The sequence below is a fragment of the Strongylocentrotus purpuratus genome, unplaced genomic scaffold (genome assembly GCF_000002235.5).
Source record: "Strongylocentrotus purpuratus isolate Spur 01 unplaced genomic scaffold, Spur_5.0 spur5_scaffold_5, whole genome shotgun sequence".
NCBI classification, from domain to species: Eukaryota; Metazoa; Echinodermata; class Echinoidea; order Camarodonta; family Strongylocentrotidae; genus Strongylocentrotus; species Strongylocentrotus purpuratus.
In genome coordinates, this window is record NW_022145611.1 from 21865995 (window position 1) to 21891671 (window position 25677).

Here is a 25677-nt window from a genome sequence, read left to right on the forward strand (position 1 = left end):
ATGTGTCATCTGATATATTTCCTGAAAATGTTAATCATTTGTTGCTCTAGTTTGTTAATCAATAAATATCCCAAAATTCTAAAGCATCCCAATCTTCTGGCAATAATGGTAATGTTTTATATGTCTAGATATGTCAGAGCGACTTGTAAACCAGTCTAATCAATTGCATCATTAATTAGGATTGTTTTAAACGAAATTAGAAATAACGAATTACTTCTTCAGTTTGAGACTCTGCGTAATTGATCAATGAATATTTACAAATGATTTATGGAAAGCAACATTAACATCAAATTGTGTAATAATCATTATCATTTACAAAAATAAAGATTACTAAAAGAGGTGCATCTATATCAATAGATAAAAACCAACTTACTTTATGTCCACGGAAACCTTTGCCATATTTGACGATGACGATTGAACCATTAATATTGATGTCTGGTCTGTTCTTGGCTAGCCAGTCAAAATCATCTGATGTACCATGATTGACGTATACAAGAGGCCCCTGGACCAAAAAATGATGGTAAACCTGACTAGACCGCACGATATAAAGTTATTTGAGAGAGATTTTAGGAGGCTTCTAACCATGCTCATCCATATGTACTTTGATAACAGATAAGTTTGGTATATGTTCGCAGTATTTTTATTTTAACAAAGAGAAAGAAATATAGAAAAATATATATACTTGAAATCATTATCATAAGACATTTAACGTTTTACCATGTGTATCAAACCAAGAAATGCGTTTAATCTATTATTTGAGAAAAAACGACAGAAGATTAAAAAAATGCTCTGTAAACTTTAATATGAAAATGTGAAAATTCCTTTTTACCTTCTTAATTCAAATCTTTATCTGGGCGTAGTTGTAAAGTCTTGATCTACTAAATTCTGTAATTGTGTGTAGTGAATATCATATTGGGTGAGGTACAATTTTCACCCACCCTATTCAACCAAGTGAATGAATTATGTATTGAACGTACCTCTGGTTCTCCCTGTGCTGAGTATGCATTGAATGGTGGTACAACATCTGTATTATTATCTTCAGGTCGAAGAACAGCCTCAGTGAGAGCACTGGTGAAGACACCTACTCCATTATCTGTTATCATCACCTATACACAAGAACGAAGATACTATAATTTATGCCAATCTCTTTGTGAATAGTGCTATGGTGTTATCTCTGGTGAATTACACACTTTTCTAAAGTAAAAGGGGCTAGATATGTGAAAAGAGCTGTAAGTAGATATTGAATTATATATTTTAGGAGAAAAGAATACAAAAGTAAACAAACAAATAAAAATGAACGTTAGAATATTTAAAAGATAAAGAAAAAATAATAAGGTTTAAATAATTTTGTTGTTTGAATCAGAGTCTAATATGTTTGTTTTAATTACAAGTATGTATAATAATATCATTTACATCTATCAGTTTAGGAACGTAATACCATAATATGGAGGCGTTATGAGCAGTATAGACCTGGAATAAGGACTCGGTAATATATAATCGCAATATCCACTATATAATGATTTAAAAGTAATGCTCTGACCGTATTCGGATTATCAGGATCAGGATAAGCCAATAGAACATCATAGGGTAGTAACCGAACCGAATCGAATCCGTACTCAGTCCAGAGATTAACAAGCATCTCAGCATTCTCCTTCTCAGCTGGTGTTCCCGCCAAATGAGGTCGGCTGCTTAATAGTCTATTAATCGAATGGGATTATGATACTTCAAAATTATGTATGTTTATTGCACATGCGCTATTGGTATTTTCCTTTTTTATGATCTCTATATACATTTCTCGAAATATCCAGTTAAATAAATCTGATTCTAAATTCCATTTTCATTTCACTAGAGATTCAACAGGTCAATATAATACTAGTATTACTGCTACTACTATACTAATATGAGTGTTCTACTACTACTACTACTAATAATAATTATAATAATGATAAAACCACCGCCACCATCACCACCACTACTACTAATTCTCTTCTTCTACTATTATCAAAACTATAACCACTATAACTAGTACTAAATTCAATTGTGACAGAGGTGTAATTGATATCTCCATATTGAACAACTTACTTGAGATTTTGCTCGATGTATTCTGCCTTGCATTCATCGATCATCATACCACCGATTGTTTCATCTTCAATCGACGTCGATGACGAGGTCGAGCACGGTCCATTTGAGATTCCGTATAATCCGATCAGAAGTCCCACCACGAAAAGGATGGATCCGATAATAACCGCTAACCCCACGTAGAGCAGACATGGTCTAGATTGCTTCATTGTCATACATGATATAGGCTACACTTCAATCAATATTACATCTACTGAATGTAAACGCCTACTCCTCTCTATGTAAGGTTAAGATACAGTAATCAAATTAGGGTAAAGTATTTGAATATAACGAGTCAGTCGTCAGTTTTATTATGTCTTGCACTCCCGGACCACTAATTAGCATGTGGATAACAAACATTTACTTATTAAACTCCAAACAGAGGCGTATTTAGCATAGACTTTAACTGGTGCCCCCCCCCCCCCCCCGCAATTTGGAGGCCATGGAAAAGGACTCATGGCTTGCAGAGCGCATTGAGCCTTCGGGACGGCTGAAGTATATTCTGCCTTAGAGCCCATCATAAGATACAGATTCAATCAAGAACCATTAACGAGGTCTATATACAATATCTTTCTAATAATTATTATAATTATAATTATCATTACAATTATTACAATTACTATAATAAATATTATTATAATATTTATTATTATTATTATTATTATTAGTAGTAGTAGTAGTAGTAGTAGTAGTAGTAGTAGTATCATATTTGAGTCTCTAGTGCAGCTATAGTGCCCTACAACAACACGACATATTCATGTCTTATAGGGTACCATAGTTTAAAGTATAGGATCTCTCATGTAATTGTCATACAGTATCTTTTATTTTGTTTGTTTTGAGCGAGGTCTGCGGTTACACCACGTATTCTTTCTATAGGGTGCATGTGTTGGCCCTAATAAGGGCCCGCTCATGCTCTATCTCAAAGGGCGACACGAGGCCCATTCACACATCACAAATCTTCATAGATTGGTTTGGTTTGATTTTCATTTTGTTTTAATTTTTTTACATGAGTAACAGAAGAGATAGAAAACACAGTGAGAGTAAAACTGCGAGTGCGAGAGAAAAAGAAAGAGAGAGAGAGAGAGAGAGAGAAGATGTTTAACAATGTTGTTATTAAACTTTTTGCGACTTTTGGGGCCCACAACACTTTATAGAGGGCCTTTAAGCGCACTGTATCAAAACAAATTTGTATGCACTGGACCTTGATAGGTAGTGAAAGTTTGATCATCATCTATAGAAACGGGGAAGCAAATGCGACCTAGTCTTGGATTATTCTCCATTTCAACTCCCCAAAACACTATTTATTATGCATTTAATACCTTGGAAAATATTGGAACACAACAGCCATGTAAATTAGTCTTAAAAGGGCTTTTGACAAATTGTGAATACCCATTAATAATAAATCTGTTTTATTCCAGCAAAATCTTTGGGGCGCAGTATTATCGAAAATTTGAAATTTAAATGATGGAAGGCGATAAAATACTCCGCATTTTCTTCTTCAAATATTGCCCCTTTAAAATACAATTTTGGGCCCAAGATTTGACAAGAACCTGATAAAATTAGATGAATACCACTACACGTTATAATTTTATTTCGAATTTTAAACCCTTTAAAAACAAATGTCCCTATACGCTAAATAGCCTTTACTGAAGGCGCGAGACAGGAGATCGCGAAACACTGTGTGACTGATAAATGGAACAGAGCTTTAGAAATTGTTTTATTTTTTAAATTTTCAAAACACAGTTCTATCGCACTATTATACATCATACCATCAATACTTTAAATTGTAACAAACTTGTGGCTTTGAAGTCAGTCTTGGGTTGTTTTCAAGCAATTATATTTCAGGTCATTTTATTTTTCATTCAATGTCAGCTAACCATGTCAAATACAAAAGTAAATTCGAATAGGCTATATGAATATAAAAGTATAGAATGCAGATGTTAATTTGGCCCAACATGTTTGGGCCGCAGAATCAAAACCCGACCCAAAACTTTAATTGAAAATTATTTTAATGAACTGAAATCAATTTAAGTAAAATTGAATGACAGTAATTGCATTATGTTTAACAAGGTAAAATATCAATCTATTGTTATTGATAAACGACATGAATCCGGTAATAATTTCGAAATGTTTATTCTCTAATTCAGCATATTATATGGATACCTTGGCCCCGTTGCACAAAACTTACCATTGATGGTAACTTTGCCATCAATGGTAACTACCATGGAAACCTTGATTTTGATTGGCTGTTGGGCCCTGTTACCATAGTAGCTGCAATTGATGGCGAAGTTACCATCAATGGTAAGTTTTATACCACGGGGCCCTTGTTATGATTGTAAATTATAGACGTATACCAAGTTTATTAAATTGTCCAAAATATCTTTAACAACATGTAAAACAAGCTCAAGAAGATCAATACAAAATTCAAATTGAGGTATGATACAACAATGATTTTCTTATGTACAATGAATTGTATAGGTTTTATTGTGTATCTGAATTCTTGTAAAATGTATTTATAAAATTATATTCATTTGAATAAACATAAAGGCAATAAACCTTGAAGAAAGAAAAATGACTTATTCGATTATGTGACGGCATAAATGCAATCCACCATAGACGAATTCACAGACAGCATTTCCAGTATTAAAAACACTTTGTACATTATTGTTTATATCAAAACATCTTTTCAAAATTATCAAATATAATTGTTTTAATGTACTTATAATCTTGTTTCTTTCTTTGCATCATTAATTAAAAAGAAAAGAAAAAAAATCAATTGGGCCTCTTGCTCAAGCGAGAGAGAAAGAGAATTGTTATCCAAATTGTGTGACGTCAGTGAGTGTACTAGCTGCTGATTGGATAATGAATGTTATGATGGCCATTTGTTTTCTAACTGCATTCCACCGAGTCACCTGATCGATGTCGTCATCAATCTGGTACATGGCATCGACGAGGGCGGGAAATGCATCGCCTGCATAGTAATTCACACTACTCGGAGCGAAGACCACATGTCTACAAACAAGAGGAAAAAAGCCCGAGATAATGGCAATATTTTTTTTTTAGACGTAGTATTTATTTTCACATTCAGTATATTATAGTGATTATAGATATAACCGATAATATTTGGATCATTGAGATATAGGCCCCATAACTTTGTATTAATCACTGCTTTATCACGTACGTATAAACGTATACATTCCTCTTTCAAGGAGCTATACCGTAATTAGATTAGTGCTTTGTGGGACAATCAGTTAATTAGTCTGTCATCATTTCAGTCAGGCAATATAGCCTTTTATTGTTTTGTCGTCATTTGAATTTACTAATTTCATTCAAATCATCAAATCAATTCGATAGAGGTTTATTAAAACAGTATTAGCAGTACACATACTAAACTGTACGCGTTTTATGCAATAAAAATACACTTCTAATGAAAACTGTAACATTAATACAAATATATGTTACATTTATTCAAATAAGTTACATTAATACAACCACAAGTGACGGGTTTTAAATAATTATATCATAACATTCACTTCCGTAAGGGGAACAATCTGTTCAGATTTATGACTCAAGTTCCGCAAGAAAAAAATGATAGGCTAACTGTACTGTCACGACATGACTTGTTGCTATGTTGTATTGACAATGTAACTGATATCATTGTCTCACCTTAACCATTTTCTGTCTGGTAGCCCGGCAGGATCAATGAAAGCTCGTTCAAGTTGCATCATCTGATCATTAACACGTCTCACTGCGATGGGACTAAAATGCAAAGAGAGAGAGAGAGAGAGAAATAAACGAACTTGGTATTATAGAACATGGCTTTATATGCCTTCATTCAGGCTTGTTAACTCAGTCTTCTTCATAATAATATTTTAACTTAAAAAAAAGAATCCAAATCTTGGTTTGGATCATCATGATACTTTTAAATGTATTTTCCTAAACATGTTTGTGTACCTACATGTATAGCCGTTAACCATGTGTCTTTAACTAATAACCAACTGACATGTATAATGCTCGGGATATCATGCAGGAATTTTTTACAAAATAACAACGGAAAGTTGGAAACACATCGTTAATATAATCATCACTTACTCATTGACATCAATATCAGTTAATTCCTCTTCAAAGAATGTAGCAGCCGCTGTGAAATTTGTCAGAGCTGAATCGACGAATTCTGAAAAAGATTATCAATCATCCATCAGTTAATCGTTATCAAGTCTTACAGGGGGGGGGGGGGTAAATCAATTGCTATGCATACTGATACAATCCCATTACAAATCATTAACTGTTTTTTAAAGGTGAGGAAAGGAAATGTGAATTTTGTGTTATCATCTCTCTCCTTCTCTCTCTCTCTCTCGTTCTCTCCTTTTCTCCCTCATAGTGTTCTACCAATTAAGGGCAGGTCCAACCACCAGACTCATAATTATGATAAGTTATTTCCTTATTTCTCTGTCCTGAATCTTCTTCATTATGTCATATCTTTTGTCACCTATCGGGTATCACGCTATATCATTATTTTATGAAATGTTCAAATTTAATACTCGGCACTCACCGAAGGTGATATCCTGTGCCGCCATCTTGTCGCCGTATTCATCTTCAATGTTGTCAATGGAGGATTTCAGTTTATTGGCATAGTCGAGGACACCAAATGGTAGAATCACGGAATCCGCGAGATTTCGCGAGAATTCAAGCATAACCCGAGCAACAGACTGATGACGCCAGAAATTGTAATCTATGAACATCTTAACGGTGTAGAATGTCTCATAAACCGAGTGATACACAGGATATGATGATATGCTGAGGCTCTGTATATGAAAGAAATATAACTTTGTAACTAGTAACCACGCCGTCTTCGTAGCATATAACATAATTGGTACTGTCTCAACATTCACTGAATTCTGTTCTGTCTTTTGTTACAAAATGTATTAGCCGATCGATTCGAAACTGTTCGAAAGTCTACACTCATTAAGTCCTAACTTCAACCTTTGACTTAACATTAATACATCACTCTAGACGAAATCTTCAATCTAACTTCAAACCAAATTGTATCCCTAACCATAAGCCTATGACTTTAATGAAATGAAAACGTTAGATCATAGAAACTATACTCTAATCATCTGTTCATCAAAAGACAGTAATATGTGCATATTTATATAATGATTTTACGCCCTTCTGGCTCCAAACAGACGCTTTAATTTTAAAGTTCTGCAGAAGTGTTGTTCATTTTTTGAAGAAGAAGTAAAATGTACGGAATTTTAAAGGATATTCTACTTAAAATTAGATTGATTTGATTACCGTGTCATATGTGTATGTAAAGTCACTGCATGGTACACCGATGCGATACATGAACGGAGCAAAATCACTTCCGGATCCTAGTACGTTAACACTTCAGGAAAAAATAAGAACAAAGAGTGTTACCTCACAAAATCTCTTTACATAATAAAATTGAATAGTTGAATAAAATTGTAAAGTATAACAGTGAATTCTTCAAAAATAGAGTCAGTTTGAAAGTTTCTAAAGCACAAATATAGAAACATTTACTGTATCAACAAGTATACAAAATTAATGCAGAGTGGTACCAACCGAATAACTCATCGGTGGTACATATTATCAGAGAATTGAAAGAAAATAAGGGGATAAGTGGATTATATACTTCTCTGATGTTAAGAAAAACACGATCAACTTACGATGGAAGGCCACTACCACTGTTATCTGGAAGCCGTTCAACCCAAACATCATAAGTCGTTCTTTCTCTAGTTTCACCATCAGGCACCTGATTATGAAATTCATTCAAAAACTTTTTAAAACACTGGTAATAAGTATCGATTGTTTCATCATACATCAAACAACGTCAAAGTAGAATCAGAAACAACGATGACCCACTGCTGTCGACGATACAAGCATGTATTTGTACTAGCCAATGTGGAGAGCCTCTAGACAGAATTTTTAAAATACTTTTAGGTGATCCTCAGGCATTGGCTGGTGTTAAATATCATTATGTTTATGTTATATCATTTTGTCAACCTTGTGATGTTTTGTATGTTATCATCTTGCCTGAAACGAAATAAATAAATAGATAAATAAATGTTTATATCCCAGAGAGATGTTCGGTGTACAATGTAAATACCAGCAAACCGTTATGATTTGAATTTTGCAATTGGTTCCTGCAATCAACTTAGCTACTATCAGCCAATCACAATCAAACTTCACGAAATGGGTAAATACGGGCATTCTGATTGGCTAATAAATGCTGGCGTTGAATACCTTCTTAGCAGCGTCGTAGATGGCGCCTTGAAGTAGAGGTGTTGATTTAGCCCTGAAGGAGAAGTTTCCACGTACAGCGATGTCTGTATTAATGTATGCCACAGCCCTTTCTCCTAACACCTTTTGGTATTCCTACAAGGTTAACAAATTCAAAAAACGCACCGCTAAAATTATAATCGCAGTCATCCGTTTGATTAAGTGTTTTTAATGGTCAATCTTAATCAAAGTATAAGATACTAAAACTACGACAAATATATGGATATACATGATATTTTTAATAAATTTCATATTGCTTTCAGCACAGCGTAGCCGAGACTGTTCTGAATTTGTTCGAGGGGGTGGGGTAATCGTTTTGAGGAATTGTGTTACTCCCTGAAATTTCTTCAGGCATGATTACAAAAGGAAAAATGTATGAAATCTGTTAAAAAGGAGTTGATTCTGTAAACAGACGCTGTGGTTATCTCGTGTCTTAATAACGGGTTTTCTGTGTTGCATCTATTCTGGAATGTCATTGATAAACGTAATTTTGTCATGAACGTCTTAAACCTCTTTCTCCATTTATTCGTTTTGTCTCTGTCTTTGTATATAATTACCTCTACGAATTCTGTTGATCCCAGAAGACCATATTCCTCGGCGCCCCAGGAACAGAACATGACCGTACGACGCGGTCTCCAACCTGATCACGGTAATGAAGATACAACACTGACTGAATTAATATATGTTCACAATCGTCAACTCAATCATCGAATTCTGATGGAAACCCTTGTATCACATGAGCAGAGGCAGCATACGTATTTTAATTCATAATTGAGGTGCAAATGAATTATGAGTGTGCGCGCGTGTAAATATGTGTTTGCGCACGCGCGTGTGTGTGTGTGAAACAAAGACGTTTACTCATAGAAATAGTATAGTATTAATGACTGCTTTGAGAGAAATAGTTGTTTTTATACGCTCAAGGGAAGGTTAGAATTGTGCTATTACCCGATTGGTAATGGTTACTGGGAATTTTACAGAAATAGTTGAAGTTTATGAATGCAATTTCGACCAATCAGATGGCTGGATTTCTTAAGTGAGGTATATAATAATTATATCTCTATGCGTTTACTAGACGGAAAGCAGCACGCGCGGAAACCATGACACGAATGGGATTAGGCTCCGCCTCTTTTGGATCATTTGAAGACAAAATAAGCACCTGAGGCGGCTTTTTGATTGGATATGAGCCTCATGAATATGTATTTTATCGATAGTAACGTTTAAGAAATGTGATAATATATCTGAACTCATTGGCCCAAATTCACAAAGGAGGTTTGTCGACAAACCTTGGTTTTCGTACGTCATATGACGCGTTTTACGCGTTTTTTACAAACCTGGTTTGTAAAGAACAAAAGGAGGTTTGGCGAAACAAAAGGAGGTTTGAGCTCAAACCTTGCTTTGTGAATTCGGGCCAATGCGTCACTTTAATTATGAAGATTTATGCACGACGCAGGCTACTCGCACAAACTGAGAAGATTTAGTAAATTGAGAATGGGTGAGTAATTGATTGAAATATGAGTAGATTAAGTGAATTTAGTCATCAATTTTGAAAAAGCTGCAATAGTCTTCGTGATCTACGGTAATTTCGTTACATTTTGAGACAGTTCTCAACATATTTTTTGGGAAAAGACTAGGAAAATATTGCTCTTGAAATTGCACTTTGATTTTCATCGTCATGAAGTAGTTTGACTGCGGTTTGCCGTCATTTCACCCTAGTATACTCCAGTTATAGGGCCCCGGGCTTTCGGCAGGCCCACCCCGGGGAATTTCGGTGCTCATCTTTATCAAGATCAGACTTTCTAATCGGGTTTTATTTCACATTTGATCGTCATCATGAGTATAATTCACTTTTAATTAGATTTAACGTTACACCTTAAAATAATCTATGAAGCATGATTGTTTTGATAATCCAAGTGGATTAATTCTTGTTAAAATCTTTAGTAGACGTGGACTCTGAATCTGATAGCTCAGTGCCATCCGTTCGATCAGTTGCACCATCGGTACGCGGTGCGTGTCAACTTTATTTAGACCAAAATTATCTGTGACCATTGATAATCAAACAACTCCAAATCCTATTTCATTTAGATGTTAACCTGGAACTCAGTAGAGAAAGAAGACGAAAATATGAAAATAATATTTTGCCTTGATTAAGAAAAATTGAAAATTGTATCAGTGTTAAATAGGAAGAAGGAAAGGGGAGGAAATTAATCAAAACAAACATTGAAGAATCCAATTCAGTGTTCTTTCGTGATGCATAAGAATGAAAGTACATACAAAGGTGAAATAATAAATTGAAGAGCGATGATAAATCAATTCTTTGACGTTGATTGATTGAATAAAAAATAATGAAACAATATGGTCTCAGGGTCATATATCTTCGAATATTAGAAAGTTTCATCCACCATCGTGTTGTTGAACACTATTTGCAATTTAATTTTAATGCGGTGACTTGTCGGTTACGAGCAGAAGGTCATTTTAGGCCTCTATATTCTATAATACTATCAACAGATATCTGGATTTATATACCTCATACATAGATTGTCGTTCACTGATTGGTCAAAACTGTATCACATGTCAAGGAGCATTTCGATCTATCAAGTATCATTACGTCAGAGGGTTTGATAGCTACTATCAAACCCTGGGATAGGACCCCTAACCCCTCCCGCGACTTAGTTGCGCGCACAAATTTTGTGGGTTGCTAGGCTACCGCAATCGCGCGGTTACGCGCAGCGCGTAGGAATTTAATATTATATACCTCATACATAGATTGTCATTCACTGATTGGTCAAGACTATATCACATGTCAAGGAGCATTTCGATCTATCAAGTATCATTACGTCAGAGGGGTTGATAGCTACTATCAAACCCTGGGATAGGACCCCTAACCCCTCCCGCGACTCAGTTGCGCACACAAATTTTTTGAGTTGCTAGGCTACCGCAATCGCGCGGTTACGCGCAGCGCGTAGGAATTCAATACTCTTGCCTTGGACTTGATGTTGGATTTTTCTTATTTGGGTTAGTAAATTCCTCTTGATCTCCTTTCCTGTTTTTAGAGCTAGATCTAGACCTACAGCTAGACCTAATCATGAATCAATAAAAAGGATGAGGTATATAAAACAAATATGGACTGCTCTGTAATCGGATGATGGTGGGAACTACCACTCCCTCGGTGGTGTTCACACCGGCCCTTCTATCACCCCCTCGGCTTCGCCTCGGGGGTGATATAGGGCCGGTGTAAACACCATCTTGGGAGTGATATTTCCCACCATCATCCTCATGAGCAGTCAATATTTGTATACTCTTGCCTTGGACTTGATGTTGGATTTTTCTTATTCTAGTGAGTAATTCCTCTTGATCTAGTTTCCTGTTTTTTAGTGCTAGATCTAGACCTACAGCTAGACCTAATCATGAATCAATAAAAAGGATGAGGTATATAAAACAGATATGGACTGCTCTGTAATCGGATGATGGTGGGAACTACCACTCCCTCGGTGATGTTCACACCGGCCCTTCTATCACCCCCTCGGCTTCGCCTCGGGGGTGATAGAAGGACCGGTGTGAACACCACCTTGGGAGTGATAGTTCCCACCATCATCCTCATGAGCAGTCAATATTTGTATAATAGACACTTCAAGCTACGAGTCAGAAAGTATATCATCCTCTCACAGAATTCTACTCGAACACCGCATCGAAATTCTTTTCACCCTTTTTTTCTTCTTACTCTTTTTTTGGTCCCTTTTAGCTCTTGTTGGCGGGAAAATTGCAACTGATATCCCCCTTCTTTTCTTTACTTCTTCCTTAATTTTCCTTCCCTTTATCTCCTCTTCAGTGACTGGTCCCTCAGAAACTAGTGCTAAGCCAGTCACAGAGAATTCATGATTTCAACTGATGCCTGTTATTGCATTGTACATTTTATTTTTCTTCACATTTCATTTAAAAATCTTTTCATATTTGATAAATATGGTGCATTGGCATATGGGCTATGGTTGGAGCGTTGGTGTATTATGTGGATTTATCATATTCATATTCTGAATATTTTCAGCGAATTGAATAATATTGAAAAGTATGCAATTCATGGTTGTACTCGATAATTCTCACTTAACATATTCTCTCTCTCTCTCTCCCTGTCTTGCATAAAGAAAATATGAAAATAATATTTTGACTTGATTAAGAAAAATTGAAAATTGTATCGGTGTTAAATAGGAAGAAGGAAAGGGGAGGAAATTAATCAAAACGAACATTGAAGAATCCAATTCAGTGTTCTTTCGTGATGCATACGAATGAAAGTACATACAAAGGTGAAATAATAAATTGAAGAGCGATGATAAATCAATTCTTTGCCGTTGATTGATTGAATAAAAAATAATGAAACAATATGGTCTCAGGGTCATATATCTTCGAATATTAGAAAGTTTCTTCCACCATCGTGTTGTTGAACACTATTTGCAATTTAATTTTAATGCGGTGACTTGTCGATTACGAGCAGAAGGTCATGCAAGCACCTACCTCATAATCCGCCCTTCTATTGTTCGAGATTATAACCATGACAATGAACTCTACCTTTGGCCACGTTCATTGTTCCTCTTACGTAACATAGATGTAGATAGGCCTCAGACATAACTCTTTTCGTATAATCATTCTATATACTGGTATGTCTAAAATGCTTTCAAATATTTTGTGTCGTTTTTGTTTGTATATACTTTGTCAATATACTTACACACTATTATTGTCAAAATTTGCCAATACTACCAAACTATTACGTTTTCCCTATCATCTTCCGCTCTAGAATCCTATTGAAACGAAAGAATAGCTTCCAATGCAATTTACAAAAATGGTATTGTAGACTTTTAGCCAACCACCTGAAAGAGTTGAGAATAAAATCATTTGCCGAATATTTTCGCCTATATAGTCTAATGCAAAGAAAAAGCATATTATGGATATTAAAAATATGTTTTAAACAGGAAATTAAGATACAAACATTATTGTGTTTCTGATGCTTACATAGTTACCTACCTGTTTTGATCATCTGTGAGTATACCCTTGCACCCTCCATAAGAACTGCTGTACCACTAGACGGATCTACAGCACCATAAACCCAGGCATCACGATGGTTGCCTAGCAACACATACCGATCTTGAAGAAAATAATCACAAAAGTTATTCGTCACATTTTAATAAAATACACACATTTTAAACTTATTAGTTCTGTTTTAAAGAAACAATATTGTGTTTTGGACTGAATATCCTTCTACCTTATAGTCATGAATTCTTTCGAGCCAAGTTAGAACATGACACAAAATTATCTAACATAAATCATTGTGCAGTACAATTTATTTTAGAATGGATAACAGTTTCATAATTACTGGTCACGCTACCCTTGATAAAACAGGAAATAAAGTAACAAAAGAATAAATGAATAGATAGATAAATACGAAAATACATAAATATTTTAATACACAAACACAATTATTCGAAAAAAAAGAATGATACTGCAAAAAATAGGATTGCATGTCAGACAAAAATAAATGAAAATTGATTACAATGCAACAGTGTAGACAGGAATTAGGATTCTTAAGTATATTTATGTGTCTAGAACAGAAAGAGCTTGAGTTTGGAGCAATGGCGATATATATATAACAAGAAATTAATTATCTCTAAGCTGCACAGATCATGCATGACGTAACTCCTTTCTAATGACTTCCAAAATTATGAACAATAAAGAAATAAGTATGTTGGCCTTTCACTGACCTGGTTCAATGGCTCCATTGATGATGCCGATGACGTCATATGTGGTTCTAATCTCACGTGATGTGTGAATGCTCATCTTGACCTTTCTGAAAATCATTTAAAGGTATTAAAAAGGTGAAATCTTTCAACACTTTTGACATTCAGTGCTCAGATTTCGCTTAATAACTTTGGCTGAATCTGTTTGCTCAATTTAAGATTAAATCATGCAATTATTTTTTTTTCTCTTTAAACCAAAACTGCAGGCGTAGATCGTCTCTGATCACAGCCATGAATGTTATCACGTTTCTGGAAACCAAATTTGCCGATCTGATATTTTTATAGTCCATCTCAATTTCAGCTGAATACGATACCATTAATATATATATATATATATATTTCACTATAAAACCTCTAATTTCGTAGCCACTTAGCACTCCATCGTTACCTTTCTGGGTTGATGAATCCCGGTCCATATCGGTAGGTAACAGCCAGACTCCCCGCCCAATCAGAAGTAACTTCATCCCCTGATAACTCGCTAAAAAATCAATGCAATTAGATAATGGAAGGATCGTCAATTACGATTAATGGTAGTAATATAACAATGCAAGTTTGATAATACGTCACAATTCCGATAGAAAAAAAGATGAAATAAACTATACAGAATATTATAGTTTGACCAACGCGTAGCAATATACCGGAATATTCAGATAGTCCATGTTTGTCGAGTGTGGTAAATGTAGAATAATGTTTTGCTAATTGACATTTAGTGCCGCGGCGGGACTCGAACTGCGAACCATGTGACGCACATTCAGTCGATGTATCACTAGTCCACGACACCTCCATTTATAAGGAATACGATAACAGATTATTTGGGTTTTTTTTTTGCTATCATGGTGACCTTTAAAAATTGTATATGAATTAATTGATAAACCGAAAAATGAGGTGATATTTCTGATATATACTAGAACCCATTATTGTTATAATTATTATTGAATACAAGAGCTCATTTAGTCGATCAAAATATTGTATATGCAAAGGTAACATACAGCGACTACCTACCTGAGAAGATGTTGCGCATCCCCATAACCGATCGGATGAACCGGGATTTTTGGAAGGGCTGTGTCCGCGTCGTCTAACCGGTACATGTATGCTGGGATAAAAAGAAACATGTACAATCGTGTAGAATGATTTTCTAACCTCGTTCTAATGTCTTTAATGCCATAGTTTAATGCATATATCTCTCTCTCTCTCTCTCTCTCTCTCTCTCCTTTTCTCTCTCTCTCTCTCTCTCTCTCTCCTTTTCTCTCTCTCTCTCTCTCTCTCTCTCTTGATCTTGTTTTATGTAGTTCAATCTATAAATGTAAAATGATCACTTACGTTTAGCCGGGTAACCGGGTGTTACGGGATCTCCCTTGGCATCACTGACGAACGTATTGCCTCTTTGAGCTCCGGTATCGGGTAACCACCATGAGTCCGGATAGACCGATACATCACCATCAACGGCATAATCAGCAGGATCCGAATAAAGAATGATTCCGATAGCACCCTCTGCCTGCGCGGAAAGAACCTGAATATATGATTATAAAGTGATCGTTGAATGTATGTAGTTTTTTTGTCTTCACTATTTGTCGGTTCAGATATAAGAATAGAAAAAAAGTAGTTCTATCAAGGAATGGGGCAAATTTCACGAAACATATCTGCGTTCATCTTGCGCCACAAACCTGGGGCAAGGCGGGACAAGAGAAAATGGAATACTATGTAAACAATCTTTGGTGATTATTATATTGGCTGATTTATTGCTTCTGTTGTTTGTTTGTTTTAAATGTGGTCTGAGGTAGTTTGAATAAAATATGATTGTTGATTAATTGGTTGCTTCGAATATTATTTCATGCCAAATTTGGAAAGCATACTGCATTTTACAAAATATTAGCATTCTTCAAGTAATGTGGAAGTGAATAATCCTGAATTATAGTAATTAAGGACACGAAAGAATGTTCTTTAAGTCTTTAAATACGGTAATGAAAAGTAAACCTACTTTATAGGCTTGTTTCGTTTATAGGTTTACTGAATGAAACTTCTGACTTATAAAAACTTATAAAAACACAATACACGTACACTAGACTGAGACACAGGGAATTGAAACAAAAATGGACGTGATCAATTTTAGGGAAAGAACATAATAAAGTAAAGGATAAGTCGTATAAGTCACCTTATTTCCTCGGAATACTTTCCCGTATCTTGCGATCGCGATACAACCAGTGATGTTGATTTCGGGTTTGTTCTTGGCCAGCCATTCAAAGTCCTCTGCACGGGCGTAGTTAACATACACTAGAGGACCCTAGAAACATAATAGAATAGGACAGATACTTGTAATTTTTGTCAATATTAAATCAGTGAGGACAGCATTGTGCCTATTACATTTGGTCGTGAGCTTACATGAGCTCATCATTTTAGGTTAATTGATCTTTCATTCTTGTAAAAGATTTCTCAATCATACATAATGATCAACAAAACTACGCCCACGAATGATCGTAAGAAGTTCGTACGAATCGCAGGAGTTGACCTACGAGCCGATCGCAGCTCCGTCGGACACGCATTGTAAGTTGTGACCATAGCATAGAGTTATTATGGAATTGATCCATCCCTTCTCTTTTATCATCACTTATCATTCACAAGGCACCAGGGGGGGGGGGGGGCTTCAAAAAACTTGTCATCAGTGACAAATGACAGTTTTTGTTATAAGCTACTAACATCTTTGCTTCTGATTGGTTATCAGCAGATTTGTCACTGATTTTTGTCATTTGTCATTGAAAAAGGGCTTTGTTGAACGGGCCCCAGTTCTAATAAATAAAATCTCTTACCTCTGGTTCTCCTTGAGCTGAGTAGGCATTAAAGGGTGGAACGACGTCTGGATGATCGTCTTCAGGTCGTAGGATCTCTTCCTTTAAGGCGGTCGTGAAGTTAACCTCTCCATTCTCTGTTATCATCACCTATCATTTACATGGTCAACATAACATATTGTTGTATTAAATATAAGTGCTTTTCTACGATTACATTAATATTGGTTAAAGGTCCCTTTTGCAGCCAACCTCAAATTCTGTATAACTTTGCAGGAATTATGAATATGACATGTCCTCAGTGTCCTCTTATTCAAATTATGCAAGGAAACCCGTTTACTTGCTGGACTTCACTGTCAGACACTATTGAGTGACTGACTGGCTTTTTTTCTTCTTTGGTAATAACATACATGAAAAGAGTTGTAAAGGGTACATGAGCATTTGTCTACATCAATAAACCATTTCTTGTGATGGCCAAGATTAAACTGATTGAATCTTTGAGCAGCATAAAACGTATGACCATTCGGTACAATTGTCTGAAAATCAAGACTATTACTTTTGGGCTCTATAGCCCTAAAGTCGATTTGATAACTAATAGTCGTTATTTTCCCACCTTTTTTTCAAGCCCCACCTTTTTTAGAGAAGTTCTAAATTAGTATTATCTTTCAAATGCAGTTGGAATTTAACTTTTTCATTTTTTTTGGCCTGCAAATGGGACATAGTACCTTTAAAGGAGTGCCAACTAAATGGTAATCAGACCAAAGATATGTCTGCATAACTAACCCAGGAATACAAATCCGTAAACTAATTACCTCCGCTCTAGCTATACATATAGCTACCTCCAGGCAATAACTACCCCAAAACAAATTTACCCCAGACAAGTATCTCTTCATAAAGCTACCCTACAAAACTTCTACATTTTTCCACCTGTTATATAAATGGAGCCCCGGATAGGGGCAGTTGTCTGGGAAGAATGTCCCGGGTAATATCCTTGAGAGTGGTACTCCAGGGGTATTCTGTAACTGGGACGGTGAGTAGGGGGTCCGAGAATCCTGGAAATCATTATTGTTTGATACTTACTCCTCTTTTGCTCATTTATTACCCTTTTATTTTATTTTATACTTGTAAGGCCTACGTAACATCATTCAACTTAAATCAGACTCATCACACTAAGCAAGAACAAATTATTGACACCAGCAATAGCATGATTGCATATAATATCTGTGCAAAGATCAATATAATGAAAAATTGAGAATTAATTCATTTATGTACACAAATCAAGATATATGATTTGCACGTTATTTCCGTTACGTATCATTACAAATACAATACAATAATATTTTTTATGATTTATATCACACCACACATTTGCTCAGAATAATTGAATCAAAGAGAAAAACGCCTCCCTATACTAACGTTACTCAGGTCACAGAGACCTTGTATCAACTTAATACAATCATTTTATTAACTTAATAACTACGGCCATAAAGCTAAATACTGTTCAGAAATAAACCAAATTTAACATAATGGCCAAGAAGTGTGCGCCGATAATAACACTCTTCAGTTAAACGACTATGTAGTCCATAATATCCTAGATTTGAAGCAAATGACTGAATTTTCTTTTATTCGTAGTGATGACAACAATGAAGAAGACACTAATGACGACGATATCAGCGATTTTGATGGTAATATTGAAACTGGCTTCGATGACAACGAGGCAAACTTCAGTGAAGAAATAGAATTAGACTTTGACGATGGAGGTGACTTCGATGAAATTGATGCCAGTGAATCCGATTTTGCTGACAAAAACGAAATAGACATTAATATTGGCAATGTATATGACTCTGATTTAGATACTTGTACATGTAATCCGGGAACGGAAAAAACCAAATTGTTGCCTAAAAATATTAAAGATAATTGTCTGAGAATAAAAAAGAAGCATGGAATAAGAATAGCTCAATTGAACATTAGAACTCTGTTATCTAATATTGACAATCTTCAATTGATGGTTAATGATTTTAAATTTGATCTTATTGCATTAAATGAAACAAGATTAAGCAGTGAAATAAAGGACGTGCAAATAGGTATACATGATTACTGTATTTATAGGAAAGACCGTAATAAGAATGGCGGAGGGGTTGCAATATACGTTAATGAAAATAAACTTAGCCACAAACTAAGATCAGATCTTCTGGTAAATGATATCGAACTTGTTGCTGTTGAAGTGAAGCAACCTATGTCTTCACCTATGATCGTTTTAGCTTGGTATAGACCCCCTGGAACAAGTATCGAACTATTTAAAGCCATTGAGAATATTTTGTTAAAAATTGACGAGGAACGAAAGGATATCATATTTTTAGGAGATTTCAATTGCAATATACTTGCAGACCCTTTATCGTGCTACACAAAACGATTACTTGAAATTTGCCAAAATTATTCTCTAAGCCAAATGATCAAAGAACCCACGAGGGTAACACCGCTTTCATCTACCCTTATTGATTTAATTTATACTTCTAACTGTGAGAAAGTGGTTGAAAGTGGCGTCATTCATTTAGGAATAAGTGACCACTCACTTGTATATATTGTATGGGGTCGAGTTCACAAATCATTTCCTAACCATGTTTATAGGACCTATAGAACTTATAAGAATTTCAATGTAAATGACTTTTGTGACGACCTAGGAAACATTGATTGGCAAAGTGTTTTTACATGTACTGATGCCGATTCTTCGCTACATGAATTCCAGACAAAGTTTTCAACATTATGTAATTTACATGCTCCGGTCAGAAAAGGTCGTGTAAAAAAAGATCGGAAACCCTGGATAAATGCTGAAATAATTAATCTTATTCATGAAAGGGATAAGTTGAAAGAAACTGCAACGCGAAATAATACTCGTGAGAATTGGAAAGCATTCCGAAAAAGCAAGAATCACGTTATTTATAGAATAAGAACGAACAAAAGAAAAACATTTCAAAAGAATATTAAAGACTCGCAGGGTAATGTTAAGAAAACATGGAAAAATCTTAACATGCTGATACCACGCAAGAATAAAAATGTGAAAATTCAATATTTAAAAATTGATGGAGAAGAAATTCATGACACGAAAACAATTTCACAAAAATTGAATGAATTCTTTGTCAAAATAGGTCCTTCACTTGCTAGTGTCATTCAATGTACAAGGCACATAAATGCAATCAATAATGTTATGCTATTCTCACCGCATACGCTGACAAATATCTTTCAAATTATCCCAGTAACCATAGATGAAGTGAAAAAACAATTGTTGAAACTATCAAATGACAAAGCAATGGGATGTGATATGATACCGATGAAACTGATTAAGCTGGCAATTTCCAGTATTAATGAACCTTTAACACATGTTATAAATACCTCTATTACTACTGGATGTGTCCCTATCGAATGGAAAAAGGCAAGAGTAAGTGCTTTACATAAAGGTGGAACAAATGAACCCACAAATTTTAGACCGATATCGATACTGCCAATATTTTCGAAAGTACTAGAACGGGTAGTGTTCGATCAGTTATATGACTATCTGAATAGTAATAATCTAATCAATGTATATCAATCTGGCTTCCGGCCACTGCACTCAACAGCCACTGCATTGCTGAATTCGACAGATGAATGGCTGAAAAGCTTCGAACAAGGCAAAGTGGTGTGCTCTGTAATGATAGATTTGAAGAAAGCCTTCGACACAGTTGATTTTGATTTACTAATTGAAAAATTAAAATATTATGGTATTGGACAACACACACTTAATTGGTTCACAAGTTATCTGTATGAGAGATACCAAAAAACCACAGTCCATGGTATATCATCTGAGTTTTTACCTATTCAATCTGGAATTCCACAAGGGTCCATCCTTGGACCTCTTCTCTTTATTATGCACATCAACGATTTACCCTTAGTACTAAAAAATTGTAAAATAAATATGTATGCTGATGACACTATTTTATATTATGCTAGTAATGACTTTTCTGAACTGGAAAACAAAGTAAACGAAGATTTAGTAAATGTGAAAAAATGGCTTGATGTCAATAAGTTAAGTTTAAATATAAATAAAACAGAATACATTGTACTAGGAACAAAAAATCGTCTTAAACTAGCACGTAATACAAATTTGAATATTAACATAGATGGAACCCCTCTGAAAAGAGTTACTACATGCAAACATTTGGGAGTGATTGTGGATGAAACTTTATCATGGACAGACCATATTAAATCTGTACAAAAGAAATGTAGTAGTGGATTGTATATGTTAAAATCAATACGTAATATTGTTGGTAAAGATACATTGAAATTAGTATATAATGCATTGATTTTATCCCACCTCTCCTATTGTGATGTAATATGGGGAAACTGTGGAAAGTGCCTTCAAAATGATCTCCAGAAACTTCAAAATCGGGCAGCTCGAATAATAAATGATACCCCTTGGGATTCATCGGGAAGCTACAACCTTAATAAACTTGGATGGGATACGCTTGAACAGAAAAGGAAGGAAAATATCGCTTTAATGACTTTCAATATACTTAATAAAAAAGCCCCTTCTTATTTAATTGATAAATTTTCGTTCAGAGAAAGACCACATAATACGAGAAGTGGCAATCTATGTATTATGACAATCCAGCCTAAAACGGATAGTACCAAACGCACATTTGTGTACAGAGGCGCTTGCCTATGGAACTCACTACCACACGAAGTGCAAGCTGCACAAACCAAGTACAGTTTCACAACAGGTCTCAAAAGAATAACAAATTTATAATAATATACAATATACTATGCTCAAATATGTCTATGAACTTTCGAATGTTTCCTTTTTATTTTTGATGTGTCCATTTTTGTGTTGTTTGAATTTATATTGTTGTGTATGCATCTGCTCAGGTATTTTTAAATTTCCATATGATGTAATATAATTTCATTTCATTTTATCCGAAAATGATTAAATAATATATCTTTTATCTGCTGTGCTTGTTATTCTAATTCACTTTTAAGTGTTTTTTTACTGACTTAAATAAAATAAAATTGTAATCATATCCTTAATTGTAATAATGCAGTATCTTGACCAGCCACATTTGATTTTTTTTTTTAATATTTTTTTTTTAATACATAATTTCTGGCAGTTTATATGCACTAGTAACAATTTGTATTACCTATTTTAATTTGGATTATATTTACAGTACTCTTGTTTGGACACTCATGATTATTGTTATCAATATACATATACTTTTTCGGCAGTACTATTCTATCGTTATATTGTTAGATATTTATCTTGATTATTTATTGTTTGTTTTAAATATGTCATTGATGTACCATTATCATTTTTATGTTAATTCGATGTATTTACATTGTGTCACACGGCCCCAATGGAAATCAGTCTTGTAACTGTTTGGGCTTTTTTAACCGTGTATAAATAAAGATATCAATTCAATATCAATTCAATTCAATATTACATAACAATATTGACCTACTATACGATAAAAGTTCAAAGGACAACGCCTGTGTATACTATGTGGGTGCATATCGGTCCCTATAAAACAAACTGTTATGGTACTCACTGCTATTCGTTCAACATGCATGATAAAACATATTTTATGGAGGCCAGGACCATTATTTGTCTCAATAAATCAATTTTATTACAGTGTGTATAAACATTGTTAATAATACGATGTGCATAAAAGTGCATGATATCGGCCTATTGTTATGTTATTGTAACATGTATTCAGCGAGCACGTTAAATAACATATAAGAAACATGTTATGAGGGCGTGGATCTTTTCAGTGGATTATAAGAAGAACTTTGGTGTAAGAGGTTTTATCATCTAACTTCTCTGTTCTTTTTAAGGAATATTAAGAATGTCATTCTAGATCAGTACATGCAGCGTAATGTTTTGCTAATCTTCACGGAAGAAGGCTATAATGGAAAAGGGGAACACATTTCATGACATGTACATTCTATTTCGTTGACAATAGAAAAGCATTAATCACCATTATAATTTTGAATCTTATGAACATTATAGATTTTATATCACTCCTGTAAAGTCTTTATGCGTTTGAAAGCCAAATAATGCTCTCGTTAGCTTTCTTCATTATTACGTACTTATAGTTCACCCCTAGGCCAAGACAGCTTTTATAAATATGGGCTCAAGGTACTTGCAAGGGTTCTTGCAAATAATCTGTAATTAATCTGTATATCATCCATTCATAATGTCTCTTTTTTTCTCAATCTGTCATCATTATCATCATCATTATTTCCCCTCTCTCTCTCTCTTTCTCTTCACTAACTAAAGTCTCTTCTTCTCTCAACCCTCTTGCGGTTTTTTCCCCATGTGATTATGAAAAATTTCATCATAACATGTAGGCTAGTCCTATTTACGAGTATAACATTTAAATGATAATGCAACTTTCTTACCATCGGTGAATTGCGTTGGATATCAGGATGATGTGTATATTGTAGATATTAAATAGAAAATCACAAATCAAATCGGTTGGATGTTATACCTTATTCGGATTATCAGGATCAGGATAAGCCAAGAGAACATCGTAGGGTAGTAACCGAACCGAATCGAATCCGTACTCAGTCCAGAGATTAACAAGCATCTCAGCATTCTCCTTCTCAGCTGGTGTTCCCGCCAAATGAGGTCGGCTGCTTAATTGTCTATTAATCAAATATGATCAGGATACCATGCATTCAAATTGTATGAATTTAGTTTTCGCATCATTGGTATTTGCCATTCTAGATAATTGATTCATTTCGCGAAAGGTATAAACTTCCATTCATTTGTTTTGTCATGTCATCTAATATTGTCACGCTATCATTATCTTGTCGCGTTATGTTGATATCTCGAAAATGGAAGAAAGAAAACAAATCTTGTACACAGCAACAACGATATATTTTTTTTTCCAAGTCAAAATTTGTTTATAAACAGACCATGTGACACCATCTAAATGTTATCATGATAATTTAAACAGGAACCTTATGTGGTTATTCTGTAATGTTATGTAGTAAACACATTAACGAAGATACTTCATCAATGTTGCTATATTTTGTTTCATACTGTTTATATATATATATATACATAAGCACTTGAGAGTTGAATACTCTTGAAAAAACCCTCTCTCATCAGTTTTTATACTATTTACCCCCCCCCCCCCTCCATTTACCCCTGCATTTAAATTACGTCCGTATTTACAGTTTCATTGTAAATAGGCCTACATTATACATGTGCGGGTATATACATGTACATGAGTACATATTTGATATTACAGCTAGTAGTTGTGTAGATATATATCATACATTCATAATTTAACATGGAAGTATACTTTCGAGAATAAATGGAACGAAAGAATAACACTCATTTCTGTATTTGAATTTAGACACATAAATAATCAAACGTCAATTAATACATACAGCCCATGTGAATTTAGCGATTATTACAAATACAAACTTTGTTCTTACCTTAGATTTTCCTCGATGTTTTCTGCTTTACATTCATCAACCATCATCTGACTGATGTCATCATCTTCGATTGATGAGAATGATGGACATGAATCTTCTGGGATTCCAAAATGTCCGATCAAAACCCCAACCCCAAACAGTATGGATCCAATCACTATGAATGGGATAATTCCGGCCAACGAAAAACGGCTCCTTTCCCCTCTCATCTTGGTATAGTCTGTCTATTTGCCTCTTTCTTGTGACCTACTTTCTAAACTACCGTTTCTTAATAGATCCTGGTCTCCCTGCCAATAATGTCAAGACGAAGAAATTATGTGCTCGTCTGTCTTGACGAAATAATTGTTTGAGCAAAACAGTCAATCCGCCAAGGACAGAGATCACGGGGCTAACTGACGCATTATCGCTCGACCTGTTGTCGACCTTTAAACATTGTATTTGGCTTTTAAAGATACACATCTCCATATATTATTACCGAAGATAGAGTATTAACGCAAAGAACTGGAAGGTTACATTAGGCTGTTAGTGATTAGACATCTACTCGCATTGTTGTGTTACTCCTCAGCTTGTATAGGAATCTAAATTGCCTTTGATGTAACTTCAATATATCAGAGATATACTCTACATGGATATGCCTGGGGTACTCAGATTTGGTTTGGACGGAGATGTGCCGCTCCAGCCTCGAAACTTCTAACCATTTTAAAGGGTCGTTTTTTGGAACTTTTGAAAAAAACAGACCCACGTATAGGGATATTTTTGTTAAAAATGGGACCAATGTTTAGGGATTTTTGTGTGAAAAAGTGATCAATTAGAGCGGCACATACAGGCCTTAATATGTAATACCCCCCCCCGGATCTATGAATGAAATATTATTATCATTATTTGATCCTGTAAGTTTTCATACCCTATTCACACAAACGGAGTATTCAGCAAGATGGCTAGCATCGTTTGTATCATTTTTGCTATAATCTTCTACATTATATTTTGTGAACAAAATTGAAGGAGGTAAATCGAAAAGAAGGACTTATGAAGTGACATAAATAGGGGCTTGCACGTGAAACAAAATACAGTAGGCATTTACTAAAATGACGTGAAGTGGAACGAGCAGGTAAAGCGACAGAGCAAGAAGAATAATTCCAACATTCTCGACACCAATCTTGACAGAGGATAAATGTGTTAAGACGCCACCAACCGTCATATATTGTACATTGCTACTGCATGGTAATATG

General features: G+C 34.9%; 2 protein-coding genes across 2 annotated transcripts; both read right to left on the reverse strand.

Moving 5' to 3' along the window:
• Positions 1-210: 210 nt before the first annotated feature.
• On the reverse strand, positions 211-2435 carry LOC576219 (glutamate carboxypeptidase 2). The gene is made up of 5 exons (XM_030999130.1): positions 2083-2435; positions 1541-1697; positions 978-1106; positions 374-526; positions 211-231 (listed from the first exon to the last, which is right to left on the reverse strand). The coding sequence occupies exons 1-5, from the start codon at positions 2292-2294 to the stop codon at positions 211-213; spliced, it is 672 nt and encodes a 223-aa protein (XP_030854990.1). The 5' UTR covers positions 2295-2435.
• A 1800-nt stretch (positions 2436-4235) lies between these two features.
• Positions 4236-24843, reverse strand: LOC576362 (glutamate carboxypeptidase 2). The gene is made up of 17 exons (XM_030999100.1): positions 24452-24843; positions 23494-23650; positions 17003-17131; positions 16351-16479; positions 15519-15708; positions 15201-15291; positions 14587-14676; positions 14163-14248; positions 13429-13548; positions 8976-9058; positions 8383-8514; positions 7806-7891; positions 7414-7504; positions 6671-6923; positions 6211-6292; positions 5785-5877; positions 4236-5130 (listed from the first exon to the last, which is right to left on the reverse strand). The coding sequence occupies exons 1-17, from the start codon at positions 24655-24657 to the stop codon at positions 4932-4934; spliced, it is 2217 nt and encodes a 738-aa protein (XP_030854960.1). The 5' UTR covers positions 24658-24843; the 3' UTR covers positions 4236-4931.
• Between the last annotated feature and the right edge of the window lie 834 nt (positions 24844-25677).

Bases quoted from the DNA above. Each gene is read 5' to 3' on its own strand.
- LOC576219 (XM_030999130.1), bottom strand. From the start codon at position 2,294: ATGACAATGAAGCAATCTAGACCATGTCTGCTCTACGTGGGGTTAGCG. The intron at 1,698-2,082 runs GTAAGTTGTTCA...TTCGATTAATAG, and splicing joins TACATCGAGCAAAATCTCAA to ACTATTAAGCAGCCGACCTC. The intron at 1,107-1,540 runs GTCAGAGCATTA...TCTTGTGTATAG, and splicing joins ATCCTGATAATCCGAATACG to GTGATGATAACAGATAATGG.
- LOC576362 (XM_030999100.1), bottom strand. From the start codon at position 24,657: ATGAGAGGGGAAAGGAGCCGTTTTTCGTTGGCCGGAATTATCCCATTC. The intron at 14,677-15,200 runs GTAGGTAGTCGC...TTGATTTTTTAG, and splicing joins GATGCGCAACATCTTCTCAG to CGAGTTATCAGGGGATGAAG. The intron at 8,515-8,975 runs GTAATTATATAC...TTAACCTTGTAG, and splicing joins GATCAACAGAATTCGTAGAG to GAATACCAAAAGGTGTTAGG.